The sequence below is a fragment of the Daucus carota genome, chromosome 3 (assembly GCF_001625215.2).
Source record: "Daucus carota subsp. sativus chromosome 3, DH1 v3.0, whole genome shotgun sequence".
In the NCBI taxonomy this organism is placed as follows: Eukaryota; Viridiplantae; Streptophyta; class Magnoliopsida; order Apiales; family Apiaceae; genus Daucus; species Daucus carota.
In genome coordinates this window covers 63,758,928-63,773,782 of record NC_030383.2, presented here as the reverse complement: position 1 = coordinate 63,773,782, position 14,855 = coordinate 63,758,928, and the positions used below count along the sequence as shown (strand labels likewise).

General features: G+C 35.1%; 4 protein-coding genes across 4 annotated transcripts; 3 read left to right on the top strand and 1 right to left on the bottom strand.

Annotated features, from left to right (window-relative positions):
- The first annotated feature begins 125 nt into the window (after positions 1 to 125).
- LOC108210847 (uncharacterized) lies at positions 126 to 2,969 on the top strand. The gene is made up of 5 exons (XM_017382281.2): positions 126 to 286; positions 1,023 to 1,087; positions 1,216 to 1,313; positions 1,648 to 1,964; positions 2,365 to 2,969. The coding sequence occupies exons 2-5, from the start codon at positions 1,079 to 1,081 to the stop codon at positions 2,745 to 2,747; spliced, it is 807 nt and encodes a 268-aa protein (XP_017237770.1). The 5' UTR covers positions 126 to 286; positions 1,023 to 1,078; the 3' UTR covers positions 2,748 to 2,969.
- Positions 2,970 to 3,389: 420 nt separating this feature from the next.
- LOC108215236 (uncharacterized vacuolar membrane protein YML018C-like) lies at positions 3,390 to 6,217 on the bottom strand. The gene is made up of 3 exons (XM_017387643.2): positions 5,178 to 6,217; positions 4,670 to 5,093; positions 3,390 to 3,911 (listed from the first exon to the last, which is right to left on the bottom strand). The coding sequence occupies exons 1-3, from the start codon at positions 5,712 to 5,714 to the stop codon at positions 3,673 to 3,675; spliced, it is 1,200 nt and encodes a 399-aa protein (XP_017243132.2). The 5' UTR covers positions 5,715 to 6,217; the 3' UTR covers positions 3,390 to 3,672.
- Positions 6,218 to 8,261: 2,044 nt separating this feature from the next.
- On the top strand, positions 8,262 to 9,108 carry LOC108212978 (F-box/kelch-repeat protein At3g23880-like). The gene is made up of 2 exons (XM_017384692.1): positions 8,262 to 8,885; positions 9,001 to 9,108. Exons 1-2 carry the CDS (start codon positions 8,262 to 8,264, stop codon positions 9,106 to 9,108), a joined length of 732 nt encoding a protein of 243 aa, XP_017240181.1.
- A 4,501-nt stretch (positions 9,109 to 13,609) lies between these two features.
- LOC108212977 (putative F-box protein At4g09190) lies at positions 13,610 to 14,826 on the top strand. Its single transcript, XM_064090205.1, has 2 exons — positions 13,610 to 14,022; positions 14,340 to 14,826. Exons 1-2 carry the CDS (start codon positions 13,610 to 13,612, stop codon positions 14,824 to 14,826), a joined length of 900 nt encoding a protein of 299 aa, XP_063946275.1.
- Positions 14,827 to 14,855: the final 29 nt, after the last annotated feature.

Genomic DNA, 14,855 nt, shown 5'->3' with positions numbered 1-14,855 from the left:
AAATTCAAATCTTTTTCCTCAAGTCTCAAAAAATATAAAATTCAGACCAGCCAACTAGAAACTAATTAACAATTCGCACATGTCCACGTGTCAAAATCCTATTGGATGGCACATTCTAGAAAGTCATAGAAGAGCTGCGGCCCAAGTCTTCCACCCTCCAAGCTCTTTCAGCCCAGGTCTATATATACTCACACGCCTATACATACAACATATACATACAAATTTAAGCACATTGATTCTTTGTTTTCTCCGCTGACCAATTTAAGCACCCATTTTAGTTCTTGAGGTATGCAATCTATGATCTTTAGCTGTAAATTTATATTTAATTTTTGAAAATTTGAGTTTTTTTTTATGTTTTATGTGTAAAGATTGGACTTTATGATTATTTTCTTGATTTTAGTAGTGGGTTTACCGTGAATTCATGTTTTGATTTGTGGGTATGCTTTATTTAGTGTAGAGATTGAATCTTGATGGTGAATTCTTGATAATTAGGGCTTTTTTGACTTTGTTTTGAGGTTTTTTCTATGTGATGTGTTGTGTTGTCAATGTTGTTGTATAAAGATTTTGATCTTGGCTATTAATTTAAATACCTCGTTGTATATTGGGTACATATGTACATTATGCAACTATATCTTGAGTTTGTAGCAATGTTGTTTAGAGTAGTGATTGTAGGATTAGTTCAGGCACTTGCGTAGTCATGGAATTCTGTCGAATGTTGTCACCCTGGTAATTGATGACTGTAATTTGTGGTGTAGTGATGCATTTTTTGTAAGATTATGTAGTTTTTGTACTTAAGTAGTTGTAGTTTATGTACTTAAATGGTATAGTGATGCATTCTTTATAAGATTATACTCTATAGTTTCTGTACTTAAGTAGTTGTAGTTTCTGTACTTCTATGATTGCGTAACCCGAATGTGTGGTTTTAAAGAATTTCTTATAGGTCATGTTCTAGGCTATGAACATCCCACTTTGTGTCCAAATATATGTGGATCTGATGCGGTTTTTCTTTAATTTTACCTCAGATACATTACAGAGTTTACAGAGGGCAGACTAGCAGTTGCATATTTATATATTAAGGATGGCTGAGGTAAGTTCTATCGCATAATTTTCTGGTGCAGTACATATATATCATGGTCTTGTTCACATTGTGTTTGTGTTAATAAATTGTTGTAGCTTATTAGTATACATTCAATTGTATTTTCTTACTGGTTTCAGGAAGGTCACAAGGTCAGCTTGAACGTTTATGACTTGAGTCAAGGAATGGCCAGGAATTTGTCAATGGCATTCTTGGGGAAAACTATCGAAGGCATTTGGTAAGTGTCTGATGGTTTCCCTGTTTTTCTCCTGTGTCTGCTCGGATTTTTATTTTCATGAAATTTTAGCAAAATTGCTTATTATGCCATCAGTAAAGGACCTCTGACACTTTGGTATCTTAAAAAACTCCTTGATTCTGAATGCATAATTTGTTGATTTGTGTTTTAAGATGGACCATGGTGTATAATTTATCGATTTAGGGTGCAAACTGTGAACCAATATTAGGCTCCTTAATTTTAGCGGAACCTAATATTTCTGCAAGAAGTCATTGAACAATTATTTTTAGATTTGCTTGATGGGCTTATTATAAGTGTTGTAAGCTTCTTTTTACAGGCATACAGGAATAGTGGTTTATGGCACCGAATACTACTTCAGCGGTGGTGTGCAGCATGCACCTGTTGGAACTACACCATATGGGACACCGATCCGAGTGGTTGATATTGGTGTCACTCATGTCCCCAAAGATGTATTTGAAATGTATCTGGAAGAGATCAGCCCCCGGTATACGGCGGAGTCATATAGTTTGCTCAAACACAACTGCAACAATTTCAGCAATGAGGTTGCACAATTTCTGGCGGGGGCTACTATTCCAGAATACATCCTGAATCTTCCTAATGAAGTCACAAGCAGTCCTATGGCTGCTCTCATATGTAAGTTTTTAACTGCTGGTACATTGGATGGTAGTCTTTATTTTACTATGCATCTAGATGATGAGCATTTTAAGAAACACGAAACTCTAAAGTATGCAAGAAATGAAACACGAATCTAAAGTATGCAAGAAATGATGTTGATGACTAAGTCTGACTTGACAGGAATCCTGCAATTACCCTTCAATTTCATCATCTGTTGAACATAGTGGTGTGACATTTAAAGCTCAATTTATAACGCTTGATTGCTAATACTGTATAAAAAGCCCATAATTTATGTTAGACGTTTCATGAGAAGTTGAGCTACTTGTTTTCTCCTGAAAGAGGGTAGACTGTAGAAGCTTAAGTTCGAGAGGCAGGGAATATTTCCATTGCTAACAATAACCTTGAAATTTCTGTGCAGTGCCTATGATAGAAAGACTAGAGACAACTATGAAAGCTGGTGCGGTGCCCCAAGCCCCCCAGTTTCAGCAACCTATACTGTCAACACCAGCCAACAATGTTGCATCCAGTGGAGTGAAAAAAGAAGAGAAAAAACCAGAGGTGACTAAACCAAAGGTAGAAGAGAAACCTGTCAAGTCTGGAGCACCTAATACAAGTGCAGCATCGACCAGGGCTAAGCCAGCAGATCCTCTCGGGGACGCAAGGAGCAAGGTGCAAGAAGAGATCACCAATGAATTTGCTGCAATCATGGCGAGTGGAACCTTGCGTGCCAGTGAGGCTGCAGCACTCGCAACTAAGCGGGTGATGCAAAGATATGGAAGCACCAACTCTGTGCAGAGCTAGTCCCATTCTTGATTAATCTTGTCACCATAATGGAATTTGTGATTATGTGCTACTTATTATTGTTAGAAATATTGGGTCAGCTCTTTCAACTAGCGAAAGATGAACCGCTCACATTTATATTATAGCTGTTGTCCATGGCTATAAACTATTATTCAATGATTAAGTATCGAATTGTATGCCTCATCTTTAAATGACATTTTCTAGGTACTAAAGTGTTGGCTAGTCGCTGGTGTTTTCTATTCATTTTGATTTGAAATTGAATTTGATTTCACATTTAGACGTAATAAGCCAAATCTTATGTGACCTACTTAAGTCAAATATTTGAATATTTGAATTGAGTTCGTAAAATATTTGAATTTGTTAAGCTCGTAAACATATTTGAATTTGTTGTTTTTTTTGATGATCCTGGTTTTAGGACGGTTTAGACTTTAAGTAAGAAGCTGATTTAAAGTTCAAAAAAAAATCTTTAAATTGACTAAAAGTTTCGGTAAGAGATATATTTTTCAAAAAACTTATATTTTATAAATTCTTTTTTAATAAAATTTAATTTCATCACAAATACTTGTCAAATTTATTTTTATCAAGTCATAAATACTTAAAATAAAAATTATAATAAAAGTCATATACACAGATAATTAGAACTACACACTTACCACGAAAAATCGTGATAAAACATTAATCATAATTTTAATTCCAATCAAATAGGCTCTTACAATGATCAAGATTTATTGTTCAGTAATTTGTGATCTTTGGATTAATATATACATTGAGGATGTGAATACATCAAGTACATTTGCAGAAAATTTGATAGAAAGATAAAACAGAACGGGCAAAAATTCCTGCAATAATACAAATTCAACAGAATTGACGAATGCTTTGTAGATTTTCTTCAAGGTGTTCTTGATTAGTAGACGAGTAATAAGCATTATTCAAGTGATACTGGGGATCTTGAGAATGTGTCTGACGGGATGTTAATGCCCACAAAACCGACCAAGACAGCAGCAGCCCCTACATAATCCATAGCATGCGGTGCATTTCCTGTCACTGAATCAACAAGAGCAGCTAAAGGAACTTGAATTGTGAGTCCTGCTGTTGCTACTGTTGTCGTCGTGAGAAGAACAGCCTTGGCCCATAGGTAATCGCTTAAAACATTGTCTATCAAACCTAATGAAATGAAATGACTTTACTTCACAAATCAAATAATTTATATAAAACTATACAAACAGAACACAAACAAAAGAAGTATGAACTTCATGTGCATGTCAATCGTCGCATCTTATCCTGTAATTAAGTCGGAGCAAGTAGTTGTTGAAGGAGTAGCAATGACATGAAGATTTGGATTATAGAGTTTTCTATTTCAAATATTCATGGGGCGAAAACATGTTATTGCCACTTCCAGTGTTTCATCTGTTTCTACCAAACAATAGACAAATATTAGGCATACAGCTTAGACTTTAACGAGGTTTGCCTACGATCTAGAAGGTCGAAGTTTGGGTCCTGCTGCTTAAATTATCCTCTTATTCTTCCAGGAAAACCTTTGCCACAATCTTTATGCAAAGGCAACCATTTTGACACTTCGGTTCTGTAAGATGTCCATGGAAATTCCACATGATAAATCATAAAAGAGTCTACATTTATAGGGAGTAAGAAAGAGGGAGATGAGAAATGAAAGAGGTGACCAAAAACCAATGTGATAAGTGGTAAGTCACCAATGTGATAAGTCTGGTTGCACAATCTTATATGTGAAGTACTAAACTAAACTGCATGATGGCAAGATAATTGGCTCACTTTTACCACACAACATGCCTCAATTGAATATAACATCTACAACCACGATTTTCAATATAAAGATTATTATTTGACCAGGACCAAAATGAGTAGGAATTTTATTTATACACGACAAGGCTACTAGGGAAACATACCTTTTCCGACAATCAGGCCAAACTGCTTCCATGTGAGCATACTAAAAGGCTCCAACTTGGTGAAATTAAGTACCAGTGCAACAGGAAGAAAAATCAAAAGGTTGAACAGCCCAAGAAATCCAAGGACTTGTGCCATACTAACATGTCCGTAATTTCCAACGTCATCGTCAGGTATATGCTTACGAATAAGTGTAATATACACAGAATATAATGCAGCAGATATAAGAGCAAGGATATCCCCAAGAAGAGGGTTTGAGGCAACATCTCTCAATCCTGATTCTGAGTCTCCCAAACTAACAATAATTGTTCCTCCCATGCAAAGAAGGACGCTAATCAGCTTTACCAAAGTGAATGTCTCACCCAAAAACGCCAGAGAGACAAGGAACGTGAAAAGACTTGAAGCACTGCTTAGGATGGTGTTAGACTGTAGACAAGGATTAAATTGTTAACATCCCTGAAGAGATTAAGCAAAAAGTATATTAGAACAATACAATTTTAAAATACTTACCGTGACTGTAGTATATTTTAGGGAAAAATTGAATGTAAGTTGTGCGAGAAACCAAAATGGGCATATTAACAGGCTGACTTTTGCCACCCTAATCCGAGTCCACCGTCCTCTCTCATCCAGACCATCATCAACATTTTCATATGTATCAGTTTGATCCGATTCTAATGTCCCTACCACAATACCATCGCAATTAAAAGGTTCTGATTTCTCTTCAACCTCGTCTTGATTCAAACTCTCAACTTGATAATTACTATCACTTCCGCTAAGAAGAACAGCCTCTTCAGACCCTTGCCGCTTGAGCAAACTACCATCTTTTCTCCAGAAAACTAAGCTACCATACATATCTTTCAAACACCGTCCAATTTCCACTAGGGGTAAATAAACCACAAACAATGAATTACATGTATAGGTAATAAGAAATGGCGAAACCCCAGAATCAACAACTGATTGAACTACAAAACTAGAAGCAATCCAAATAATTGCAACCGACACTATGTAACTCAAACCTAAACCCCATCTCCAAACTTCACTTCTCATCTCTATTAATATCCAGAGGGCTACTAATTAATTAAAGGAATCTCATTATCTCAAGATACCCAAATGGGTCAAGTTCAACTCCTCCCTTCCCTCCTTCAAACTTCACTTCTCATCTCTTTTAAGAATTCCAGAAGGGCAAGTAGGTCTCTCTCTTTCTCTCCATTTCTCTCTCACCCCTCTCTCTCTCTCTCTCTCTCTCTCTCTCTCTCTCTCCCTCCTCTCTCTCTCCCTCCCTCCCTCTCCCTCTCTCTCCCTCTCCCTCCTCTCTCCCTCTCCCTCCCTCTCTCTCTATTACCAACAAATTCCACAGGCTAAAAGAATTTAGAGTTCAGACCCTACCTGACTTGCAACAAGCAAAGGACTTGCTTAAAATTCTTAAATTTCAAAACTTTGAGCTAATAAGAACAACCCATCAAGCACAAATTACCGGATTAAGAGCAAGTCCAACAGCTGTCCTATTTAGTGTCCTAAGTCATAATACAGGGTTTGATGAAAAAATTTGATCCAACAATGTCCTAATGATGCCCTGTATCACTAGGACAACCCATTCAAACCCTATTTTTGAGGCTCTCTCTTGGCCCTATCTCATATTTTATAATAAATTCTTACTAACACTCTCTTTCTCTCTCTATTTTATATTATATTATTATATTTTAATGATGAAAGTGACTTTTAACAATAAAATAAGACACATTGTTGAAGTTGAAGTTAGTAGAATATATCCTAAACTACTAGAACATAATTTTTTATATTATATTTAGGGTTTCAACTAGGACACTGGACTTGCTCTAACAAATATTAACTATCTATACTTCAGCATTTCACGAGAAAATAAATATCTGAAGCAATGGGTAAATAAAAAGAATAAGTTAACTCATTTAGGAGGCAAGTAAGTTCCATGAAAATATGGAATCTCAATATTGTTAAACTGTTTGTGCTGTCATCATACTTTGGGTTTCAAGAGATTATGGTCCAGCCCATTTGACCCCAATTTCATTGCAATTGAAACACTGTTTGTGGGCCATGTCCAACTTGTTCAGCGGCCCAAACCGACTCATGTACTTATTTACCAAAACTAAAATTTATTTTAATTTATACTTTTTTTTTGAAATTAGATTAATGTATACATAATAAACTAGATTGGGATCATGGGATGTGTAAATAATAGTTTCAGAAAATATTAATTATTATAAAATTAATTTTTAGTACTGCAGAATATTAAAACTCTTAAATCTTATTATTTGATGAAAGGTCAAAATTTAATAATAAAAATTATTTATATGTAATGTTTTAATATAAAATATAGAATTTAATGTTTACAAATAAAACAGTTTCACAAATAAAATATAATTCTTATAATAAATTTCATATATTACTTAAAAGTGAAATATTATTAATATTATTAGTCGGTCAAGTTTTATCAGCCGGTCGGTAAACGTGTTCGAATCAATTTTCTTATTACCAATTAAGTTAAAATATTTAAAAAAATTAATACAATAGATTTGTATATTAATTGAATTTAAAATATAAACGATAAAATTAGAGGTATTATAAATCGCATTTTCAATTAAATAAAATTTGAAATTATAATTTGTTTGTAAGTCAGAATTATTGTAAAAATATATAGATTCTACTTTTCAGACTTGTTTCTGTAAAAAAAAAAAAAAACAACTGGTCACACATGTTGGATCATCCGACCGTGGCGATGCAGTATAAAATACACCGTCACATCCATTAATGGCTTCAAATAAACTATTGTAATCAAGACATTCCTTTTCTCTTATGTATCATGCCAAGGTATTAAATTTTTTCTATCAAATTTTAATATATATTGAGTAGAATATGTGACGTCGACTTCCATTAGATTATATTTATAAATGTATTTTATATTAGAATTATTATAGTATGATTTAAATTTGGCTTACTAATTTTAAAATATATTAGATAAAAATAATTTTGTGATGGAGCGATTTATATGATTCTACAATTAAAACTGGTGGGAAATATTTATTTTAGATTAAAATATCCGACTTATTAATTTTAAAATATATTAGATAAAAATAATTTTGTGACGCTGCGAGTTATATGATTCTACAATTAAAGCTGGTAGAAAATACTTATTTTGGATTAAAAAAATCATAAACATGTGAAAGACAAAATTTGTTTTGGATTCAGAAAAGGAATTATAAACATGTAAAGTAGATATCAGTTGCCTCATAAGATTAAAAGTTAATTTTGTTCTAATCTCACGTTGCTTATTTGTTCAATATACGATCCAACGTAGGATCCAACGGATGATAAACTTACCATGCGACCAAATTCTCTCTTACGCTTATTTATATAAATATATAATAATAAGTTTCTCATTGACAAGGATATCTAACTGATTATCGTTGTTAATAAGAATTCAAAGTTAAAATCTACGTATAAGTATACGTGAATCCTTTTCGTTATATCACTATTTTAGGATACATCCTTGTTTGCTTATATTAATATTAGGGTTTATAAAGTCTACGGTTCTTCCAAGCTTCAGATTTGGCCTGATCAATGGCATCAAGTTGTAGTTATCACTTCCCTCAAGAACTTATCTTCGAAATACTTTCATATTTACCCGTGAAATCACTGCTCCGGTTCCGTTCAGTTTGCAAGTCATGGCTATCCATAATATCGGACCAACAATTTATCAATACTCACCTCACCAATTCTCAGAAAAAACCAGCCCCCTTAATCCTTGATAAAGATTTTAACCGTGTCTATCAGCTTGATACTCTCGAAGAATCTGTCAGGCTCAATCTTCCAAGCAAGGGTAGGTTTGATTGCATATCTTCTTGTAGTGGTCTTGTTTGTCTTGCGGACAGTGAGTTTGATATTGATATTCATGTTATGTACTTATGGAATCCGGCGACCAAGCAGTGGAAAGAACTTTCAGCTGCCCCGAGAGTACGAGAAGAAGATTGGGAAATAAGTGACTTCGTGTTTGGTTATGATTCTACTTGTAATGACTACAAGCTTCTTAGGCTTACATTTGTGTTATATGAATATGCTCATGAGCTAATAGCAGAATTGTATTCTTCGAAAACTGGAAATTTTAAGGAGATCAATGTCCCTGAAAGTCTAAAGAATATAGTGCTTTGCACAAATTCAAAATGTGTTCATGATCTCAAAACCGGGGTATTATATTTTGAAGGCACTTGTAGAAATCGGACACGGGGATGCTCTGCTTGTGTATGTATATAGATAACCGAAGATTGGTTACATATATTGTATAAGCAATGTGAGCATATAGATGGTGAAACTGAACATCAATGTTAAGAGAAGAACAAACTATGACTCTTGTATATTGATATGGAGTGTTCAGCTTGGTTATTACAAAGGAAATGAACTACTTAAATAGAGCAAACTACCTTGCAGCCTACGGTTGCTACAGTACTAAAGCAGTGTTGCTACAGTGAAGAACTTGGAGGCCAAGGTTGCTACAGTACAAGTACTACTTTAACATATACTTTAACACCCCCCCTCAAACTTGAGATGGTTGAAGAACCAACTTGAGTTTGTAAACAAAATCACTGAAAGTGGCAGGAGGTTAAGCTTTTATAGTTGAGACACAATGTAGAAGAATTGTGTCTCTTGAAAGCTTCTTGACAATCAATCTTCCGTATTCACGGTTTGTCCCAAGAGCATGTCATGTCTGAAGAACCCGAAGTGACAGTGAATGCGGTGGAAGAAGAATCAATTTTAGATAAAACCTGTTTGAGCAAAGATTCAAGCTCACTAGTTGATGCAGTTGGCGGTGTAGAATCCGAGGTTACATCAACGGAAGGATGGGAGAGCTTGTTTGACCCAGAAGATGGCTTTTTACAAAATTGTGCCGAATGACCCTTTTGATGACAGTTTTGGCAGGTATGATTGCGAAGTGTTACACACTCCTTGATAAAATGTCCATTTTGTCGACAAAATTTACAAAATGGTGTATCAAATGTGGAGGTGGATGGTGAAGGTGTCGCTAGGACCATGTCTTCCACAATACTACCTTTCCCGATGTCGAGTCGAGTTTCTTCCGAAATGAGTTCAGCAACAGCACTCTCCAAAGAAGGCAGTGGTACACGATGAAGCAAAGCAGCTCTAACAGGTTCAAAATCCTGTGTCAGAGCCATTAGAAACTTGATGAGTCGTTGTTGGTCACGGTATGCATGATAGAGTGTTCCATCCTCTGTGTGTAACCACTTTGGTTCAGACAATGCCAACTGATCCCAAAGTGATTGTAACTGTGACAGAAACTCAGCAACTGATTGACCGGACTCCTGTTTCTGCTTGCTGAGAGAACAAATGATCTGATATTGATGGGAAAGATCAGATGTAGTGTATCGAGATTCCAACAAATCCCAAATTTCTTTTGCGGTGTCAAAGTTTCCAAACTGTAAATTAATTTTAGAAACAACAGAGTTTCTAAAATATGTAATAGCTTGATGATTTTTGACATCCCATTCCTCAATACGATCTTTCAAATGTGAATCAGATTCATCTTTCTCTTTCGTAGGAACAGTGAAATCCCCATTAACGTACCTCCAAAGACGTTTTCCCTTCAGAAAGCTACGCATAGCTTGAGACCAAGATAAATAGTTCGAGCCAATTAAGATTGTTTGAATCGAGGAACTATTTTCTCTTTCCATCTTCGCAAGTGAAAGGACTTGAGTGAAAAACTTGTAAACTTCAGGAACTTGATTGGAAAAATTTAGAAGTACAGGGGCTTAGAAATAAGCTAAGGAAAACAACAAGGTTCAACTTAGAATATTTGAAAAAGATCATGTACTAAATTGAATGTTTTGCTAGAAAACAAGAAAACCTGCTCGTATATTTTACTTGGGCTGAATTGGTGTGGCCCAAATAAAACTAAACAAGGTTTCTTTTGGTGCTAGCCCAGAACAAAATATATGTCTGAAGCCCTAATAATATGCAGCAGCGTGCAAAGAAAAAAAAGGCAGAGATAAAAATAGCGGTGAGACTTGCAAGGATGGGGTTCGCCGGACAGAAATGGCGTCTGGCCGGAGGAGAATGAGTGAGTTGACTGGGTGAGCTAACTCGGTAGTGGGTGAGATATCGATGAAATCGAATAAGTGATATTCGTTGTTTTGTGTATTGTGGCTGATATGGGTGTGGAAAAGGTGATGATTATGCACCTTTCTGATTCGGCACACAAGGTGTTTGATTTAATGTCACAAAGAGCTGGTGACACCAGATGAGTGGGGGAAATCAGGAAGGATGATGGAATGATTCAGTGGTGTAAATAATTACAGCCGGACAAAATACGAAGTACCTGCCGGAGTTCTCAGCCAAAGCTTGCAAAGAAACTGCCGGCCAAACTTCAAGTGTGTTTTGTCAGCTTGATTTTGGTGACAGCGGAACAGAGAAGATCAGGAGCCTATAGCTCTGATACCATGTAGAAATCGGACACGGGGATGCTCTGCTTGTGTATGTATATAGATAACCGAAGATTGGTTACATATATTGTATAAGCAATGTGAGCATATAGATGGTGAAACTGAACATCAATGTTAAGAGAAGAACAAACTATGACTCTTGTATATTGATATGGAGTGTTCAGCTTGGTTATTACAAAGGAAATGAACTACTTAAATAGAGCAAACTACCTTGCAGCCTACGGTTGCTACAGTACTAAAGCAGTGTTGCTACAGTGAAGAACTTGGAGGCCAAGGTTGCTACAGTACAAGTACTACTTTAACATATACTTTAACAGCACTGATGAATTAATATCATTTGATATGGATAAAGAGGTGTTTGGAGTATATCCCTATCCCTCTCCCGACCACGTGCAGCATTCAAAATCAAATGTTTTGGACTTTGAAGGTTCTGCTGCAATGGTTTTTGAGGCCGTCAATGGATCAGTTCTGAGTCTATGGACGTTGGATAATGTCTGTGACGACAAAATGGCTTGGACTAAGAAGTTCAATTTTGAGGCTGATGTGAAGATAGATTGGGTATGTCTGTATCGGGGTGCTGGGCAATTTGTAGCAAAAAATGATGAGGGACTCATCTTTTTTTATGACTATAAAAAGAAAGATGTCAAGAAGCTTCTTTTACCTTTACCCCCTCATGTTGGAGATTTCGAAGAGTTCAGTTCAGTTGTCAAGTACACGGAGAGCCTTGTTTCACCTGAAGGATTTCAAGGATTTGAGCTTCTAAATTAAATTAGAAAGCAATAGTGGTCTAATTTCTGGTATACCTATGGATTTTTTTTTTTGCGCTTTTTTCTTTATAGCAATTGTCATTTGCTTGCCTGAGAGCCTTGTGTTCAATTAATCACAGCACGAGAAGCAACTAATTAGCTATTTTTGCTTTTGAATGAAGTTTTTCATGGATATGGTTGCAGAGGTATTACTTGCGATTTCAGTACATGAATAATTGTTCTTTTTTAAAGTCTGAGTTGAAGCTTACAGATCGACTATCATTTTGTATAAATTTAGATAGCTACCATCGGTCAAATTATCTTTGTTTTAAGTTCTGTCCTTGAACAAGTGATCCTCTGTTACAAACAGAAAAGTATATGGGGATTGAAAGGCGATATGTCCTTATGAGTTGGAACGCGTAATACTAATACTCTCTTAGAGTGGTGGAATCAGTGAGATTGTAATTCTATAACATAATCATAGTCCAAATAATTCTATAACTTAATGCATTATAGTTCCTAAGTTCAAGCACTTGGTACTGTAAGACACCAAACAACCAAAATCTAGGACACCAAGGCCAAGGGTGCCATTTATGTTGAAGAGAATTGAATCAATCAGTGCAGAGTTCTCTTGATTGCCACCGATGTAGTCGAGCTTTATGAATACACTGCTGGTTTAATACTGTGTTACTCGTACTCTTCATATAACCTTCGAGTACTCGTGTCGAAGACTCGATATTTGGACATAGACACATGGACTTGGACACTTGTTTCGTCAAAAATATGTATACTTTTCAATTTGTTGCCAAGTCTGGAATACGTATTCATGTCGGAAATTTGTAGTCGAATTTGAGGTTTCATTATTATTATTATTAATGTGACATGAGAGCGCTGATCGAAGCTATTGCTTGGTCGTCTGAAGAGTAATAGAGAGAGGAATGCAAGGCTTTATTGGAAGATTTGGAAGGGAGAGAAGTGTCAGCTAAATTTGTTAACGGTCTACGAACAACATAGCTCACACACAAGGTATAATGGATCAGTGTTTAGATATAAAAGAAAAACTCATTACTTATGCACATTAGATAAGATTTCAAAATTCATAAAATATTAATAAAGATATATGTAATTCGTTTTTCTTTGACAATGGTTATAATCTTAGACCGTGCTTAACTGATTATTATTCATGTTTAGCAAAATTTCAAAATTAAAAAAATGTTAAGGAAATGGGGGACTCATGGGATCTAATCACTGGTTTTAGCTTTTTAAGATATTATTTCAATTCCCAAGTTTTGGTAAAATTCTAATTTTACTTAAAAATTATTATTTATATAATAATTATAATAAATTTAAATTCATATCTAAATAAGTAATGCTTACAATTTATATCTGAACAAAATATAATTTTTAGGAATAATCCAATTCATAAATGTGTAATAGAAAATTAATATATCATATTATATATATGGTTAGACTTTAATTTGTGAAATATATAATTAAATTTAATTTCTTCGAGATAAAGTAAAATATTTGTGATCTTAAATTATTATAATCTCCCTGATCACAAAATATTGATACGGATATCTGAATCTCTTTAATTATGCCTAACTGATAATAACATCCAGATTTTTTCAAGTCTTTCGCAAATTTTCAAAACTTAAAAATATTAATAAGAATATCTCAATATCTGAATCAAGATTTGGCCTGATCATCAATGGCATTAAGAAGTAGTTATCACTTCCCTCAAGAACTTATCTTTGAAATACTTTCATATTTACCTGTGATATCACTGCTCCGGTTCCGTTCAGTTTGCAAGTCATGGCTATCCATAATATCGGACCAACAATTTATCGATACTCACCTCACCAATTCTCAGAAAAAACCAGCCACCCTAGTCCTTGATAATGATTTTGACAATGTCTATGTCGATACTCGTGAAGAATCTGTCAGGCTCCATGTTCCACCACAACGCAATGGTAGGGCTCGTTGGATGTGTTCTTGTAATGGTATTGTTTGTCTTACGGAACAATATGGTAATGTTATGTACTTATGGAATCCGTGGACCAATCAGTTGAGTAAACTTTGTGACCCGAAAGGACGAGGAGATTGGGATGAAAGTGCTTTCGTGTTTGTTTATGATTTTACTTGTAATGACTACAAGCTTCTTAGGGTTACATTTTGTGTGTTACTCCCTCCGTCCCAATCATTTATATACAAATGGTTTGGACACGGATACCAAGAAAAAGTGTAAAAAGTGAGTAGAGTTAGAGGAAAAGTGGGTAAAGTGGTGGGACCCATTTATATTTAATGATAGATTTGAGATAGTGGAGGAAAGTAGTGGGTTTAATAGTGTTTATATTATTATAGAATGAAGATAGTTGAAGAAAGTAGTAGGTGTAATAGTGTTTTATATTATTAAAAGTTACTATTTTTGGAATGTATAGAATTGATGGGATTTCCCAAAAAAGAAACTGTATAGAATTGACTGGGACGGAGGGAGTACATACATATTATTATCCTCCTAATAGGGATTACATTGCTAATGGCCTAGTAGCAGATTTGTATTCTTCGAAAAATGGAAATTTTATGGAGATCAATGTTCCTGACAACGTAAAGAATATAGAGGTTCGCACAAATTCAAAATGTTTTCATGATCTCAAAACCGGGGTATTATATTTTGAAGGTATGGATGAATTAATATCATTTGATTTGGAGAAAGAGGTGTTTGGAGTATATTCCTATCCCTTTCCCGACCACGTGCAGCATTCAAAATCAAATGTTTTGGATTTTGAAGGTTCTGCTGCAATGGTCTTTGAGGCCGTCGATGGATCAGTTCTGAGTCTATGGACGTTGGATGATGTTTGTGACGACAAAGTGAGCAATTTGAGCTCACGTGAGCTATTTGGCTCAAATAGCTCACGTGCTATTTGAGCCGGATAAATATTTGAATTTTGAGTTGA